The following is an 18,560-nucleotide window of genomic DNA, read 5'->3' on the forward strand; positions in this document are numbered from 1 at the left end:
TTCCATCCGTTGGTCCCAATTGAAGTTATTGCTGGTTTTCATCTACTTTACATAGAAATTAAATTCTGGTTTTCATGTTGTTCTCTTTCAGCTTTGTCCAAAAGCAACAAACCAATCCACACTATTATCCTGAACCCCCATGTACATCTGGTAGGCGATGATGCTGCCTGCATAGCATACATCAGGCTCACACAGTACATGGATGGCAGCGGAATGCCAAAGACAATGCAATCAGAAGAGACACGTGTGTGGCACCGCCGAGATGGAAAGTGGCAGAATGTTCATTTTCATCGCTCAGGGTCGCCAACAGTACCCATCAAGTAAATATTTCCAGGCTGTCAGCTTCTTTGTTAATATACCCATGGTCAGCGTCTTTTTCTTATTCCACTGTTAAAAGCATGGCATATGTTATTTAATGCTAGTGGTCAGTTACATTGGTGGGAATAAATGTTTCATGAGAAAAAGTCTGTAATTCTCTGGAAAGATCAATCAGGTCGGCCATTTGTGGTTTGGACCTTGCCCTGGAGCAGTACACAATAGTTTTAGGTAGGAACTCGAGGATACCCTATCAAGCTATTTTCTTAGGGTTAAATCAGGGGGAATTCATGTAATAAGGCAAACTATTTGTGACTTTAATGTCGCTATTGGCAGAGGAAGGGGATGTGGGAAGAGTTTCTAAAATGGCCAGTGTAATATCAGGAGCTTCCTTTCATAGGTTATCTCTGGGGCTCAGTCACAGATATTAGGAGAAATTTATAAAATACAGCATTTAAAGCAGGTGTCAGGGGTCTCAGTGTCTTTCTCCCCACACTACTGTCCCTCAGAGGCCGTGATGCTCTTCCAGTCGATAAGTAGCTAGTTCCTGCACATCCCTCAGGAGCTTAACTTGCACCAGGTAAAACTGAAGATAAAAGACCTTCTCCCCAGGGAACTTGTATTCTAGTTTAGAAAGAAACTTATTCCCAATACCAAAGAAAAAATTATCTAACAAAGTTCATAACCAACTTGAGAGTAATGGAATGAACGACTAACGTGCAAACTGTTTAGAACAGTTTAGAAGGATACTTTGTGTAGAAGACAATGGTGGACAAGGTCTTAAATGATGAGTGGAATTTGGAAACAGAGAACAAAGGGAAGATAGTCCAAGCTCAGGGAACCTCATGAAGAAAAGCAGTGTCTGTCAGGATGTTAGCTTCATGGGGTAGAGGATTATGGGTAACAAAGGCTGGGTCCAACTGGAGTAAAGGAGAATAGTGGGAAATAAGCCTGCGTCAGTGCAGTGGGGTGAGTTGAAATCAAGAGGGAGAGTTTAGACTCAGGAGAAGTTTGGCCCACTGCTGATCTCATTCCACAGTCTCTCACCAGGATCACTTGTTAATATTTGGGGGTGGAGGATGGGGAGTCAAGTTCATACAAACAGCCATTCAACTCACTCCAGAGACTTCTTCAAAATTTCTTAGTTTAATAACGTACCACAGTGGTTTTCAAAGGCCTTCTTATAGCCTTAATAATTATATATCACTGTTGGATTTGTAAAAAGTGGGTCAACAAAGAAGAAAACGAGATAAGTTGGAATCCGTTCTAAAAACAGTAGGTGTGTAATTAAGAGAAAGACAAAAGGAATATAACAATAACGAAGACATCCATTTTGTGTGTTTGTGTGTTTTTTACCCCAAAGAGGTCCAGCACAAATTGCCAGTTAACACAGAAGGAATTACATTCATACAGTACTAGAGGGTTAGGTTTTTCTGCAATTCCCTGATGAGTTTATGGGATAGAGCCTATTTAAGAAAACTTCATTTTATGCCAAGGGGCTTAAATGGGGCTTCTCTTAATAGGCCCCCCTGTATTCCAAATGGGAAAGACAACCTCTCAGGAAGCACCTCTTTGTGGCAAAACATCTAAGGCCTGAAAACCATTCACAGATGGGGCTTGTAAGTAACATCCTGCTCCTGATACTTTGCGATTGGAGCGAATAAATGAAAAGCTGCATGGCTGTTTTTCTTCCCTTTGAGGATGTTTTCTCTTGCATTATACTCAACGGAAACCATAAAAGGTCTTTGAAAATTCATAGCATTTTTGCATGAGCTCTTGAGTCTAATGTTTGGCACCATTTTGAAGCATAACCCTTATTTGAAAGGTAATAAGCGCTGAGAAGAGCCTGGCTTCAGCATATGGATTGCAGCATTTTAGAATATCCTGGAGTTCTCACATCAAAAGTCCATTATATCTGGGTCAATTCAGACAACTCTCAATTATCCAGACCTAATTTATATCAAGCTCTGGGATCCTTTGGTGTCTTACTGTCTTTCAAGAGGTTGCAATCCTGTGACGCACTTGGCTAAGATTAGCATGTAAATCAATTTGCCTTGGCTGACTGAGTGTAATGGTATTTGACCATGAGGACAGGCCACAGGAGGAAGTCAAGCTGAAATTTAAAACTCACGAAGTGAGTAATTCCAGAGGATAATTGAAAGTTGACTGTAATTAAATTCATGCTTGTGTTGTTTTTAAGATTTGTTTCTTAGCTTGTGTGAGAAGGATTCAGATATGTGTGGACCTGTTGTGAATATTTTCCCCACTCAAAACACTGACCCTTGATCAGAGCTTTTAAGAAATAGTGCTGCAAGCTGTTGGTTTAAAGAAACAAGATCTCCAATTAAATAAGAGTAATCATGTTTTCCCTACTTTTGAGGCTAAATTCCTTGTTAAATTGACTTCTAGATTTGATTTCCCAAGGAGTCTAATAACGTCAGAAACTAAGGATGAACTTAAACTTTTAGTCTATTTCGTTTGAATGCTACTATTCATTTATTAGTCTGTCTAGTTAAACATGAATGCTTCAAATGTATGCAGCCAGCCCTGCCTATCCGCGGGTTTCACCTCCACAGATACAGAGGGCTGACTAAGGTGCTTGAGCATCAGTGGGTGTTGGTGTCCGCAGGGCTTCTAAAACCAATCCCGCACAGATACCGAGGGACGACTGTACCTAGGTTTAATAATGTGATTGAAGCCTGGGTCCCTGTCTCTTTATTTTTGCCTGAGCTCTATGTGGACAAATTGACAGATAAATAATACCACTTTTCTATTTTAATATTTTCTCTTTAGCCTTGTGTATTTTATCTTTTAATGATCACAAGTGAAGATCTCTTATACATGGTATTTTCAGTCTGTTATTTAGCTGAGTTATAAATCATAGCCTGGTCTGATCTTTGGCAAAGCAATTTGACGATATTTTGTAAAACAGTATAATTTATTTCTCCCTCCTTCTTTCTCCTTTCAGCTAAATATCAACAGTGCCACTTCTGCGTTCTCTGTTCTCAAGGCACCTGGATGGTGACCCCGGGCCGTCCTCTCCTCCTCTTCATGCATGTTTCTGAGTGCATGAAGTTGTGAAGGTCCTACGTGTAATGCATATGTGATGCACCATCTAGTCATATATTCCTTCCTATACATTGTTTACACTCCAACCATGGGGATGTTCCATGCAAACTTAAATTACTGTTGGCAAACAATAGGGGGAGGTCAGAAAAAAATTCCACACTATTCCAAGTACAACCTATTCATCAAGTTTCTCTGTTTATGCCAAGACGTAACAGACTTCAACATTATTGTTCTCTGAATGACAGTTTGTAAGAGAAATGTAAATTTTTAAAAACTCTTTGCTGTTAATCTGTTTTGGCTTGTTTGTTTAACAAAAAAGGTAAAAAAAAAAAAAAAATACCTTCATTTTTCTGGTGTGATCCTGGTTGAAATGGATGATTTTTCACTGAAAGTTTCGTTGCTGTTTAACAATTAATGTGGGATATGTGAGCAAAATCACTTATGAATGTGGAAGTGAGGGTCAGGGAGTTTGCTCCCCTCTAAAGTCTTGTTGTTTTGGGTCAAACTGTGTAAACTGGAAAAATTCCCATCATTTACGAGTTTGATCACTTTAAGGTATACTCGCACTGTTCTGGTGAATTCGCTGAATTGAATTTTTTGTTCCTTTCTCAGATCTGTGATGTTTTCTTCATTTTATCCCATCTCTCTGTTCCTTTTGTTTGCTTCCTTTTTTATTTTTTCCTGTTAGTTTGTGAGAAAAAAGTGAAATTTACATAACGAAGGTAAAATAGAAATTGAGGCCTTTTGGAGGTAGCTAAACTAGCACTTTTGATCATCTTCAGGGCCCACAAAAAGTTGTCAAGAAGATTGAAACATTTTCAATTCGGTTTAGGCTCCAGCTTGGACATAGGGATCCTAACTTATGTTGGAGGTATTAGAATTGTTTAAACTTATGAAAAGGCAGGTCGGTTCCTACTGCACCCGCAGCATGTCTCCTGACTGGGGCGAGATGGCCGGGAGAAGCCCCGATGGTCGCAGAGCAGGATTTTGTGCAGACGCTCTTCTTTCTGCCTCATCCAATGGGCCCTCCTGCGCCGTCACGGGCTGGTTTTCTGAAGTTAGAGAGGCCTGCAAGTGTTTTCCTTTCTCACAAGTGTTTTGATCTTGATCTCTGTGACTTGTGCTTTTTTAGCTTCCCTCTTGCATCAGAGTAACATTATCTTCCTGCGAGAAGTGAGGATTTTCCAGTTTAAAGAAAAAGAAAAGGGAATTGTGCCGGTTTTCTAGTCCTCCTCATTTCTCCTTTGTTGGTTCAGCCGCTGTGAGGCGGCTTCTCCCTGAAATGCTTTCTAGTGCATGGTAGCTTCCTCAGCGTTCTTTTAACAATGGTAACCCACCATCCTCAGAAGCCTGTTTTTAAAGCCGAAGCAAATGACAAAAACGACAAAAAGTACCCTCCCTCTTTTCTCTCATTTCACCTTTCTGTGTTCATGACTAATCACCTTAGATATTGTTGCTAGTGGATGTATGGTAGATGGATTGAAGCTTTTCTGATAATTATTATACGATTTAAGACAATATATATTTAAAATAAATATATACAGTAAATGTATTGAGCCATGTTATCCTGCCAATGAGATCTGTGAAAAAGTAATGGCCTCATTTTTCCCTTTTTAATTTCTTTTACCTTTTTGTGAAGCGGCTATACGTGGCATACATGTATTTTAAAAAAATAGGTATAGAGTGGTTTTTTTTTACACTTTTAACTTAGCATGTGATGTTGAATTATTAACGTAGATCAAGTTTGTCTTCCGCACTAAGACGTGAGGAAATTGTGATTTGTTCTCTCCACCACAACTGAATTACACATTATCTTCTGTCATTTTGAAACACTGCAGTTTACCATGGGACACTGTATATATTTCTTGCCATAATGGTAAATGACTGATTGATATATTTAAGAGTTAATAAATTTGTGATTTCTGCTGACAGTGTGTCCATCTTTATTTCTTAAGAAGAGGTACCATATTTATGCATGCATGATGCTGGCCAGTGCCAATGGCTGTCTGTCCTCCTTTGGTCTCATTAGTACTAACGATTTACCTTTGACGTAAGGTGAAGTTATTGAACTGTGCTTCCTTTTAAGAATGTACATGGTGATAATGGCAAGTTAATGTACTGTATGCACAAAATAAATGGTCTCTCCTTGGAAAATTTTTCTGAGAACAAAGTAGTTAAAAACAAGAGTCCTAAAAGTTTCTAAATGTGCTCTCCAATCCATCCCTCCCAGGGCTGACCATATAACACCTCAGTGTTAGCATCTCTAGTATACAGGCAAGCACCTCATCTCCTGCTCCTCGTCTCGCACTTGAGTGTGCAAAAGCACTCAACTTCTTCCAGTTTACTAAAAGCACCTCACAGCTGTTTCTATTTCTCACCCAGAATATTCTCCCCCTGCTTCTTCGACCTAATTCTTACTCATTCCTTAAAATTCAGCACAGACCCTCATCCCGTCCGGCAAACCTTCCTAGACCACGCTCGAAGCTTGCGCACGCGCACGCTCTCAACACTGGCATAGTAGTTTGTGTTTACCTTTCCCACCAGCCACACTGTTTTGAAAATGCATCTTTAGTTGTGTCTCCTTTACTGGAGTATAACGCTTCTCTAGGCAAGAACTGTGGATTTGTATCCCAAAACCCACGAAAGGGCCAGGAAGGGAGAAGTTGTATGTTGTCGAACTGTGGCCAAACCATAAGTGGAACCTCAAGACGTAATCAGATACCTGGGTTTAATGTTTGGCTCTGTTGCTGTTATCTGTGGCACTCCGACCGAGTTGCCTCTTCCCTCTGAAACTTAGTTTCCATATTTGTAAAAGGAGAAAAAAACATACCAACTACTAAGGATATTGTGAGGATAAGACGTAAGGGATACAGAGTGCCTAGAATCATATTTGGTAGATAATATTCAATGGTAGCAGCTGTAATGGCTCTAATCACTAATATTAATACCCCCATTGTTATTATTATTCCTTCCTCAGGGGAGTGAATAACTCCTGTTTTGCTGTGAGCTGCTCTATTTACGTAGGTTTACTGATATTGCCGAGGATATACTCAGATTCAAATGTCTCAGCAGGGAGATGAGAAATAATGAGGTAGTCATCTAGCCAAAAGTAGGGAAAATGAGATGGAGTAGATCAGTATATTCTAGGAAAATTCTCGAGGAATCTTAATCTTAACTGAAATTTTGAATCTCTGTATAAATAAAAGAATTATATCTATTGTAAGAGAAAACAGAAAGCACAACCTTTGAGTGAAGTCATTAAATAAAATTCTACTGACTTGTCCAAACGTTCCACTGTTTTCCTGGTCTCTCTTGTGAAAATAAAAGAATACATAAAAAGATTATAATGCACATCAGCATTCTAGACCTCGTGTCGGTGATCTGAGCAATAACCCGTCATGAACCGGCGCCTGAGACAGCAGCCCCGAGTTCTCACAGGATTCCCGCCTCATCAAACAAAACCAATTCTCAAAGGCAAGCTGAATTGTCTCCCGGAGAGTCTCGCAGGAAATATTGACGAGATGAAGTATTAATCTCACCGTGCAAGGATTTGCATTTTAAAGCCTTTTACTGCTTTACAACAGAAGTCAGAAATTTCTGGTAGAAGAACTGAAATTTCTGGTAGAAGAAAAACATGAGGAATGTTTTTATCCTTTGTATTAATGTTGCCAACATTTTCAAATTAGATATTTTATATAGAAGTCATGATTTCTGGCTTAATTCATTTGAAAAATTATAAGATCCTGCCACACTGGATCTGTGTTCACTATGGCAACAGACAGGGAAGCCGATGCCTCTTTTAGCGGAGAGGGTGCTCTGCCATACACCCTCCCACCCACAAATGCCGCCCTCCTTTGCGTTTGCTGCCGGCTCCTGTGGACCATGGAGTTTTGACCTTTTTCTTAAAGTCAGGGAGCACCTCTGTGGGCTCCTCAGGCCTCAGTGCCCAGGTTGGGCATTTGGTTTGCAGGAGTGCTCCCAGCATCCCTAAACCATACTTCTTGAGCAGTCGTCTTTCTGTTAGGCCTCTCCAGCTAAAGTACCCAGAATTATTTTGACTTCATTTTAACAAGAAAATTGAAATGAACACAAAGCACAAAATTTTTCTGAGGTACTATTTGATTTCTTAAAGGAAGATCAGCTGCTATTTTCAAGTAAAACGACTTTATTTTATCCCATTCTCAAAGTCCTGAATGGCCAAGAAGGGTCCGATATTTTTACTGCTAGGTTTATACAGGCCGCGCAGGATCAACTGTGAACTATTTATTCAAATCCAGCAACGTTCTGTCTATACCCAGGTGTTCAGAAACTGCTTTGCGGAGGAGGGTGATTTACCACAAGGCCACCAAGGCCTGACTCGGTTGCTAACACATAAAGGAGTCTGGGTTTAATCTGAATAAGCTCTTTTTGAAGCTGTTAGAACTCAACCGCCCTGCGCTTACCCCTTTCTCGCTCACCTTGAAATCCGCACGCACTGGCACAGCGCCTCTCCGGGGTCCACGCCCCCCGCGCACAGGTGTCCCTGCGGGCCACGCTCAGTTCACGTGCTCGCAGGGGTCCTGACAGCTGCCCAGGAACCATATTTCCCTGATGTATTCCCTCCTCCTCTCCACCATAGTGCAGACTAGACTTTCCTCCACCTCCAGCACTTCCCCCATCTTCACTCAGCTGAGGACCTTCCTTCTGACTTCACAAGAACTGAAGCGATCTCTGCCTCTGTCTATGCACCCTGCCTTCTCGCCCTTGCTGTGGATGAATACTTCACACGCCTGGCAAAGGCCAACACATCCCACTCACACCTACTCACAGGTATTGCTCTAGCACCTGTCCCACCTCACCCTGTCTCATAAATCATTTCCTCTGTACTGGATAGCCCCACCAACGCCCCATGTCTTTCCTCTACAGCCAGACTCCTTGAAAGGGCTGCCTGCTCTTGCTGCTCGCGCTTTCTCTCCTCGCATTTCTCTAAAACCCACAACAACTGCCTTTACCACTCCACAGAACAGTTCTTTCCAAAGTCACCGGTGCCCACCATGTTGTTAATTCCAAGAATCAGCTTTCAGTCTTCATTTTACTACTTGCTCTCTCAGCAGCCTTTGACACAGCTGTTCACTGTCGCAATCTTGAAGCACGTTCTTCTCTTGTCTTTCAGACAAGACATTTGCCTGATTTTCTTCCTACCGTTCTAGATGCTCCTTTCCAATCTCCAGCTGGTCCCTTTTCATCAACCTGGCTTTTACATTTTGGAACTCTTCTTTTTTCTGTCTTCCCTCACTCCCAGGATGGTTGCATCCAATCTCAATGGCTTGAAATTATTTTACTCTCAAATATGTATCTCCAGCCTGGATCGCTCTCCTGAGCTCCACTCACGTAGCTGGAACTGCCTGCTTGAAATCGGCCTAGTAGATCTGTAGGCATCTCCAAGTGTCCAAAACTGAGCTCTTGCTAGTCTGTGTCAAAACCTGCTCCCCTCACAGGTCTTCCCATACCTCAAGAATTGGACACTCAGTTCTTCCTTTGATCAGGCCAGAAATCTTGGCGTCTTTCTTAATTCCTCTCTTCCTCTTGGAAATTCTGTCACCTGTGCCTCCAAAATATAACCAGAATGTGACCAGTGCTTACCATGCCCTCTGCTACCTCCCTTGAGTCAAGTCACCATCGTGTTCTCTGTACTATTGGAATAGCCCCTTAACTGGTCTCTTGGCTTCTGCTCTTGTCTCTCTTCTGTTTACTCTCAATGCAGCATCTAGAATGAGCTGGTTAAAATATAAGTCAAAGCATGTCACTTCTCTGCACAAAACCCTCCAATAGTTTCCCTGATCACTCGGAGTAGAGACCAAAGTCCTTAGAGGCCCTAGCTGATAGGGTTCCCCATTACCTTTCTCGCTCATCCTTCTGTGAACGTGCTAGGAGGGCTCCCACCTCAGGACCTTTGCACTTGCTGGTTACTGGGCCTGAAATACTCTTCCTCAGAGATCCAAGTAGCTATCTCCCTCACTTTGCTATTTCTTTACAAAATTAAGTCATCTTCTCAGTAAAGCCTTCCCTGGCCATCTTATCCAAGACTTCACACTTAATTCTCCCACCAGGCCCTTCATATCCTCCTTCCCTGATGTTTTTCCCCTTAGCACTTACTGTTTAACATTGTTTTCCTCATTTTATGTATCTCATGAGGGCAGGGATTTTTGTCTCTTTTGTTCACTGGCGTATTCCAAGCCCCTAGAACAGAGTCTGGAACACAGTAGGTGCTTAATAAATACTTGTAGTTGAATGAATAAATTAATTAATCGCTCTCCTCTTTTAGAGTTAAAAAATCTGCGGCTCCCAGCCCATATATGAGTTGCCTCAGAGAAATCCCAAGGGCTGTAAATTGCCTACATCATAATTACTTGAAAAAAAAATTCTACTGTAGTTTAAGAACAAACTTTCAGCATCAATGAACAAATTCAGAACTTTTTTAAGCTGCAAGTACAGAAAACTGAATTCCAAATATCTTAAATAACAAGAAGAATACATTATTTCACAGAACAAAAGAAAGCTGAGTTAGTTCCATGGTTATTTCAGTGACTCAACCACATGAGAAAGGATCCAGGTTCTTTTCATTTTTCAGCTTGCCCTTCTAAGAGTGTCAACTATACTCCAGGTTACAAGACCTCATGGTCCCAAAATGCATGACTTGGTTCCTAGTGTCACATCCAGTCAGGACAGCATCTGATGGAAGAGCTCTTGCCCGCTCTCCTCCACCCCCACCCCCGGGAAAGAAACATTTCTCAGAAGCCCCGTCGGCCCAGAACTAGGTCCCATGCCATACCTATTGGCTGAAACTGGTAAGGACCTAACCCAGAGCTGGGGGGCCTCTCCCCCTTATACCATGGGTGTTCAGGGAAGGGAGGATACCTCACAGACTGCATTGTAGAGGTTTTTTTCAAGAAAGAGTTCAGAAACCAACATTGTCTGGTATAGAAAGTACATTGGGAAAGTCAGAAAAATCTTTGTTTTTACTGTCCCATTTAGAGCTGCTATTCTGTGCCTAATGAGAGTGGTGAAAAAATAAAACAGAAGCAAGTGAGCCATTACCGTCTCCAAACCCTACACCTCGCCCCCTGATGTGTCCCCTCCTGCAGTAAGTTCCTCAGGTTCCCGGTCAGTTCCGTGCTGGAGGATTCTTCCATCATATAAAACACTTTGGGACCAGGAAAGTTTAGTCATTTCACTCCCTCCCGAGTTCTGCCAGGAACTTCAGCCCCCAAAAGAGCCCCTGAAGCCAGGATTGTGTCCTGCTCGTCCACATACGCTCTTTACCCATCCCTAACTTTAATGAAAAACTTTTACAAAACAAGTAAAGACCACTTGGGGCCTGAAACGACAGGTGGTGATCAATTGTCTTCAGTTCTGCTTTTCTTTTTAATTACTTCAAAGAAAGAAAGTAGGAAAGTGGGGGAGTGTAACCACTAAGTAACATCAACCGTCTTACTCACCATCCACACACTTGGTTCTGCCCCGCAAAGTGAACAAAAGAATAAGTGGCTCATCCTCAGAACCCTTCCCGCCTGGTCTGAAGCAACAACTTGCCGTGTGTGGGAGGACGCGTTGAGCTAACGACTTTGTGATTAAGTGGCGTTATATGTACAATGCTTCTTGTCAGTATGGTTGTTGCAAATGGAGATGACTCAGAGACATCTTCTGCTGAAGGTGGGGTTGGTTACTCACCACAGCCTTTCTTACAAAAGCCTTAGTTCTCACAACTTATCTTCCCCTCATATTTGCTCTTAATATTTTCATGAGCACTTTCACCCCCAAACAAAAGAACTAGATTCTGGCTTGTTCAAATTATGAGGAAAGGACTCCCTCTAGGGCATAGGACAAGTTTTAAAAGTGACAATGGAATTCACACTCCTGCATTCCCCTCTTTCAGTTCATAAGAAAATGTGTTACTCCGTCTTGAGACCACTCTGCTAGAAGACGAAGATCTGAACGTACAACACACGTAAACATGCATACATAGGAAGAGATATGGAAAATGAAGCACTGTGGGATGGCGAACAGGCATTTGGCTGGCAATGAGAGATGAGTGGGAAAGACAATATAAAATGAAATTTCCTTATAAGGAGGAAACGTTGACCAAGTGCTGACTATGTTACAGGCATGGTGATAAAAATTTTCCCAGAAGGAAAGAGCCCCTTGCCAAGAGATTGCAGCTGTGGGCTTCTACCTCATTCTTAACTGGGCTCTACTGCCCTCTGATTCATGCTAAGGCCACAAAACTCCTTAAAACTTACCCAAGCACATACACCCTACTTTTGGGAGAAGTCATGGAAAGAGGTCTTTCACCACCCAATCCATTACTCATGCCCCAAGAGCCGTTCCCCGGGTTTGAGACATTGAGGCTGGAGAAGCATCCTGGTCTTTAATCATGTTTGCTGTGGGATTTCTATGTTGATGCTACGGCATCAGGAAAGAGGGAATGAAGGAATGAGGGAAAGGGGGCATTTTGAACTCCAGATCTCCGCAGTAGGAAACCTCACGTTCCCTTTAGGGTAGATCCCATCTTTGTGTTCCATATTCACTCTTTTTTTATTTCTTTTAACGCATATGTTAAAAGCATGAATACACACAACCTCCCAAGAACAAATATTAATTCTTCTAAGGCCTAGAAAGAAAATACTTTGGTAGCTGCCTCTTGATCATCAATGTCCTTTCTCATTCTTAGCATATTTGGTTTCTTTCCTATTTCCCCTTCAAGCTTACTAAAAAAAATGGCAGAGCCTTATTACCCCTAATGATTACTTCTCAAGGGATGCTGAAATGCTGAGGATCTTTTGTTTTGTTTTGTTTTTCTAAAGATTGGCACCTGGGCATCTGTTGCCAACCTTTACTTTTTTTTTTTCCTTCTTCTCCTCGAAGCTCCCTGGTATATAGTTGTATATTCTAGTTGTAGGTCCTTCTGGTTGTGCTATGTGAGACTCTGCCTCAGGATGGCCTGATGAGAAGTGCCACGTCCGCACCCAGAATCCAAACCAGTGAAAGCCTGGGCCGCTGAAGTGGAGCACGCAAACTTAACCACTAGGCCATGGGGCAGCCCCAGGATCTCTTGTTCTTACTCTTCATCTGCAGAAAGGAAAAGGGATGCTCAGTTTCCCAATTGCGTACACAAGACGAAAGCAAGATCAGACTAGACTTTCTCTTGTGTGTCTTGCTTTCTTCACTTATTAGCATATAAACAAATTTCATTTCAAAAATATACTCCTATTACTTTTAGTGGCCTCATAATATTTACCTAAATGATATGCCATTTATTTAACCAACCCTTGTTGTTGAACGTGTATGTTTCTTACTTTTATGCTATTGACAATAAGCAATGAACATCTTGTAGCTAATTTTTTGCTCAGATTCTTGATTATTTCCTTAGGGAAATTACCAGAGGAGAAAATACTGAGTCATGCATTCCATTTTAGCCTCACAAATAGTTCTGATTTATAGGGCAGAAATTATCAGAGATTAAATTACATGACCATGCTCATTCAGTGGTAAAATTTTATCTCAAATCTAGGTTTCCTCATTTCACGTGCAGTAGACTCCCCACTGTGCAATCATCTGCAGCTCCTTTAAGCCACCACGCTCGACTCTGGTCACCACATTGGAAGGATAAGCTACCCCAGGAGGGAAATTCCAGAACACTGTTGCTATTCATAGCTTTAGTTTTGAACTGTTCTTTCCACTTGACTACATTCTTCTCCAGATCTTCGTGTGTATGGACCTTGCTGTTTAGGCTCCTGTTTTGGTTTTTTATTGTTTTTTCACTTCATCTTTCCCTTTAAAATGGACAAACACATTTTCCTAGATATCATTTAGGTTGCTTTTAAATATGACTTGGGCTGGAAAGTGCCCTAGATAGGCCTAGGAAGTCCTAATGGAAATACTCAGCCTGGATTATCAGTTTGGGAACTACGGATTGGCAAAAATGACTACGATAACTCAAAATCTTGTTATTTTCATTCTTTTGATTGTATTAGTCAGGGTTTTCTAGAGGAACACAACTAATAGGACATATGCAGAGGTAGAGAGATTTCTTATAAGGAATTGGCTCACATGATTATGGAGGCTGAGAAGTCAAGATTTTCAGGTGGCAAACTGGAGACCCAGAAGAGTCAACGGTGTAGTTCCAGTCTGAGAGCCAGCAAGCTTGAGAGCCAAGAAGAGCCAATGTTTCAGTTCAAGTTGGAAGGCAGGAAAAGACCAACTGAAGTCCCAGCTGCAGGCGGTCAGGCAGGAGACACTCCTTCTTACCAGAGGGAGGGTTAGCCTTCCAACTGACTGTATGAGGCCCACCCACATTAGAGAAGGCAATCTGCTTTGCTCAGTCTACCAATTCAAATGTTGATCTCACCCAGAAACACCCTCACACACACACCCAGAGTCATGTTTGACCAAATATCTGGGCACCCACGGCCTAGTCAAGTTGACGCATAAAATGAATCACACTGGTGTTAGCAATAATACAAGAGAGAAAAAGAACCTGCCTGATTTTCAAGAAGACCAGATAAATGGACAACCTGTAGATGGCACCCAATCTAATAGCCAATCTTATGGGTAAGAAATCTCAAGAAATAGAATAGCTATTGCCAATTTTAAAACTTGAATGAAAAACCATGCATTTTTGAAACCTAGAGCAATGCTCCTCAAACAATTTAGTCTCAGGACGCTTTACACGCAAAAAACAGTTGACAACCTCATAAAGCTGTTGTTTATGTAGCTTATATTTCCTGACATTTAGCATATTAGAAATTGAAACCAAGAAGCTTTTAAAATGTGATAATGTACAAGTGCATCATCCATTAGCCCTTAGGGCAACAATGTCACATCGTTCCACCTCTAGAAAACTCCACTGGACACTCATGACAGAATAAAAGTAAAACAGTAACAGAGGGAGAAGCCAAGCATCCAAAATTACTCTCAGTCTGCCAAGAGGCAGCATCAGGCACTAATTTACCGTCTTGCCTGAGACAATTTAAAAAACAGACAAAACATATGAAACAATGGTGTTTTGAATTTGGGTATTAGGTGACACAGGACAGTGATCTCAGAAATAGGAAGAAACAAGGTGAACTCTATGATTACCCCACTTTACTGCCTGGAGAGAGTTTCTAGCCTGTAACACAAGGGGCTCCCAACATTGCCCGCTAGTCTCCTTGAGTTGAGGAAATGGAGGCGGGAAAACAGGGAGGTCAAGGCAAGTAGAGTTCACAGGACAAAGTTCCAGAAAGAAGGGAACTGCACAGAGAATGCTCTGGAGATTTGCAGAGGATGCTCCTTGAGTCTTCGGCTGAGTACTGATTAGTGAGGCTGGGGGAAAAAATGCCTGAAAGCTAATCACCAGGGCTCGCATAGGGCTGGAAATAGTTTGCGCTTTCACCAGCCAGAGTGGAAAATCCTTGTAATCCGCAGGGCATCAGATAGAGGACTCAAAAGTTTATTGCCCCTGTGGTGGGAGAAAATTTTCCCTAGATTAAAAGCTTTTCTGATCCTCCATAACAGACTTTAAAAACGAGCCTCAAAAGGATCAAACTGTTTCCAAGTAACTAAACTGAGCCCCAGAGAAATTTTAAGAAAAATTTACAAGAGTACACAATACCCAGCAATAAATAAGGTAAAATTCACTATGTCTGGCAAACAATAAAAATCACCAGACATACAAAAAAAGCAGGAAAACACAAACCATGATGAGGAGAAAACTCAATAGAAGAAACAGATTCAGAGAGGTGAAAGATGATAAAATTAGCAGACAAGAGCATTGAAACAGTTATTATATATCATTGTGATCAAGAATGTAGAGGAAAGATTCAAGCATGTTAAGTAAAAATATTCTAATATATATAGAAAAAGTTCCAAAAAGAACTTCTAAATATGAAAAATACAATGTCTGAGATTAAAATACACTGGATGGAATTATTAGTTTATCAGACGCTACAAAAGAAACAATTAGTGAACTTAAAGACATAGCAATTGAAACCATGCAAAATGAAGCATGGAGAGAAAAACTGAAAAAGCATAAGCAGTATATCAGTGTGCTGTGGGCAACTTCGAGCAGCCTAATACATGTATAATTGGAGTCCCCATAAAAGGAGAGAAATAGGAGGAAATGAAAAAATATTTGAAGAAATTACTGCCAAAATTCTCCAAATTTTATGAAAAATATAACCATAGTTTGATTGTGATGTGTCTTGGTATATTTTCTCTGTTTCTTGTGCTTAGGGATCATGAGCTTTTGAATTTGTGAGTTGTGCAATGCAGGAATGGGAGGGGACAATTGCAGGAGTAAAGTCCTTGGGAGGAGATGGGATCCAGTACCTCACAAGTGTGATCTCTTTTGATTCTTCATATGTCAGGTCTGCTTTGAGAAGTCATTTTCCAAAATTTACTAGTTTAATAATAATCTATACTACTATTAAAAAAAAAGTTGTAAGATTTGGTTAGTTCTGTATTTTAGAAAGATTACTCTGGAAGCGGTGTGGGGCATAAATTCAAGTGGGTTAAGATTAGAGGTGTGGATTCTGTGTTAGGCAAAATAATAACCCTCCATATCCTAATGTCCATGTCCTGATCGCTGGCACCTGTGAGTACATTACCTTACATGCCAAAAGAGATTCAGTCAACGTGAGTAAATTAAGGAACTTGAGATGGGGAGATTATTTTGGATTATGTGGATGGCCCTCGTGTGATCACAGAGTCCTTATAAGGGAGAAAAGGAGGCGGGAAAAGTAGAGACAGAGATGAGACTACAGAGAGAGAGAAGGAGAGATTTAAAGATGCTACACGATTAGCTTTGAAAGTGGAAGAAGGGGCTACAAGCCAAAGAATGCAAGTGGCAAGCTGGAAAAGTGGCAAGCTGGAATGCAAGAATGAAAGCTGGAATGCAAGAATGAAAGCTGGAAAAGGCAAGGAGGCAGGCTCCTGGGAGAACCTGCAGAAGGAACACGTTGACTTTAGTCCAGGGAGAGTGCTGACTCTCAGAAGCATAAGAAAATAAACGAGTCGTTTTAAGCCACTAAACTGGTAGCAACTTGTTACAGCTGCAATAGGAAACTCATACAGATTTCAACTAGGAATTTAATGCAGTGATCCAGGTGAATGATGCAGACTCCTAAGCCAGGATGGGAACACTGTATGTGGAGAAGAGAGGAGAATTCACTGGGTTTTTGAGTTGTGACCATAGAAAATTAGTGCTGTGGTGTTCAGAATAAAAAGAAATTCGCTCTAAAAAAGGAAATGTGGCAGATGACTAGTTTACTACCACAAGTCATTCTTCTCCTTCCAAAGTACTGGGAAGTTGCTGCCTGGTGAGGGACGACATATCTTCAGTCCCCTGCAACTAGGGGTCATGTGACTAATTCTTGCCAATGGAATGTGAACAGAAATGCTGTGTCGTTTCTAAGACCAAAGACCTGAAAAACCAGGTGTGCTTTCTATGCTCTGTTTCCCCATCCTCAGGCTGAGTGAGGATGCTGAGGCTCTGCGTGGCAGGAGAATAGGGGGATGCGGAGCCACAATATGAAAGGAGGTCCCCAAATCTCCACTTGGAAGGTCACTTGCCGACGTAGGTCTGTGTGATGAGCAAGAAATAAACTTCCATTTTTTTAGGTCACTGATTTGAGGCTTATTGATTTTCATCTTGAAAATTGTAACTGCTACTAGAATGCTGTTTTAACAGAATCCTACAATATGTGCCATCATTCAGTGGATGGCAGAAGTTGATGTAGGAAGCTGGGAAGATGGAGAGTGATGCTACGCAGTGGCAATAGACTTGAAAACACTTCACTGCCAATAGCTAAGTAACTGCCACGCTTGCAGCTCTAAATTAGAATGTTGGTCGTGTTAGCTTGTTACCAGCTGTTTTTAGCAGGCTATTGGAAGAAAGATGAGCTCAAGAAAGAATTGACTGGTTTGCATGCAAAAATGAAAAGGAATAGAGAGAATCTAGCTATCGGAGGTTTCTCACAATTGGAAAGTCTGCATAATTCTCGAATTCAAACACTAATAGATAAGTGAAAAGGTTTTAAACAACTGAGGCCCTTTATTTTTTCAGTTAAATAAAGTGACTTGGTCTCAGATCAAAAGTCAGAATGAGGATGTTTCCTTCCCACCTAAGCCCATTGTTTGAAGACAGCTTTAAGTAGGCATCATTAAGTTAAGAGAAAGGCATAAGGCAAGAAAGCCAAGAAATAAAGCAGCCTGAGAATGAGGTCTCGGAAAAAACTGTAAAGTCCTGGCATATGGAACCGCTGGGAACTGGAACCTACTAAGTTTCTGAGGGAAGGAGTTACATTGCCAAAGGATCCACAATCCTAAACAAAAATGCTGTTGCATGTTTAAGCATTATCTTCAAACCCCAAACTCTCATGAACAGAGAGCTCAACAGAACCAAAGTCCATTCCCCAACACCCACTCCAGATACGGCCGTTCCTGCCAATGGAAGCCCTACCAGAGAGCTGGTTCAATGTTGAACCAAGAGACTCTCCCCACCTACCACTCACCCCCTGGCCAGGACAGAGGGACTCCACAATGCCACGAACTCAGCATGATTTCAACTTTGCCAGGGACCAGTGACAGCTGCGTGAGTCTCATTTTTCCCCTCGATTTGTTGAATTCCCCAATGTCATTAGATAGTTTGTTAAAACAAGACTAATTTTTTTAAAGCTTACTGCAGTAAGGGAGAGTTGACCACCTTGATGGAGGTTCAGCAGTGTCTCAGGAGGCAGAAATCAGAAATGGGATATATAGGTTCCAGAGTCCAGGATCAGTTGGTTTAAGCAAGTCGTTCAAAGCGGGGAACTGTTTGAGACAAGACAACGTACGTGATGTAACAGTTTAGGGCTGGTGGATGTAAGGGAAAGGGAGAGCTAGAAGCAAAGCCTTGATAAGAAAACTGTGACTGATAATGGAACTACTTACCCAGGTGAACAGACGATTGTGCCTGGCGGGAAAAAATATCTGTGGGAATTTCCTAAAGCAAACCATGGAGTTATTTCTTGATTTATAGCCATGTCTTTCCAGGTCAAAGGTTTCCTCGAACAAACAGCAAAGTTGTGGTCCACAATATTTATCTAAGTCACATCGACACAAACTCTCAGTTTTTAGGAGCTGCATCCAAACCTGATGAGAGACTCCTCCTCCCCAGA

General features: G+C 41.5%; 1 protein-coding gene and 1 long non-coding RNA gene across 51 annotated transcripts in view; one reads left to right on the forward strand and one right to left on the reverse strand.

Moving 5' to 3' along the window:
• Positions 1 to 5,313, forward strand: part of CAMK2D (calcium/calmodulin dependent protein kinase II delta) — a 292,744-nt gene extending 287,431 nt beyond the window's left edge. For 22 of the 50 annotated variants that reach the window (XM_070609259.1, XM_070609281.1, XM_070609258.1 and 19 more), the window contains 3 exons: positions 92 to 320; positions 1,839 to 1,934; positions 3,284 to 5,313. In XM_070609259.1, the coding sequence (XP_070465360.1) occupies positions 92 to 320; positions 1,839 to 1,905 (296 nt within the window). In that variant the 3' untranslated portion in view covers positions 1,906 to 1,934; positions 3,284 to 5,313. Of the gene's footprint in view, positions 1 to 91; positions 365 to 1,838; positions 1,935 to 3,283 lie in introns of all 50 variants that reach the window. The other 28 variants (XM_070609305.1, XM_070609270.1, XM_070609274.1 and 25 more) reach the window with 2 other exon arrangements.
• The window catches only part of LOC139081840 (uncharacterized), a 42,558-nt gene extending 34,610 nt beyond the window's left edge, over positions 1 to 7,948 (reverse strand). Inside the window, exon 1 of the long non-coding RNA XR_011537277.1 lies at positions 7,842 to 7,948. This is a non-coding gene — a long non-coding RNA (uncharacterized lncRNA). The remainder of the gene's footprint in view (positions 1 to 7,841) is intronic.
• Positions 7,949 to 18,560: the final 10,612 nt, after the last annotated feature.

Source organism: Equus przewalskii, chromosome 2 (genome assembly GCF_037783145.1).
Source record: "Equus przewalskii isolate Varuska chromosome 2, EquPr2, whole genome shotgun sequence".
NCBI lineage: Eukaryota > Metazoa > Chordata > Mammalia > Perissodactyla > Equidae > Equus > Equus przewalskii.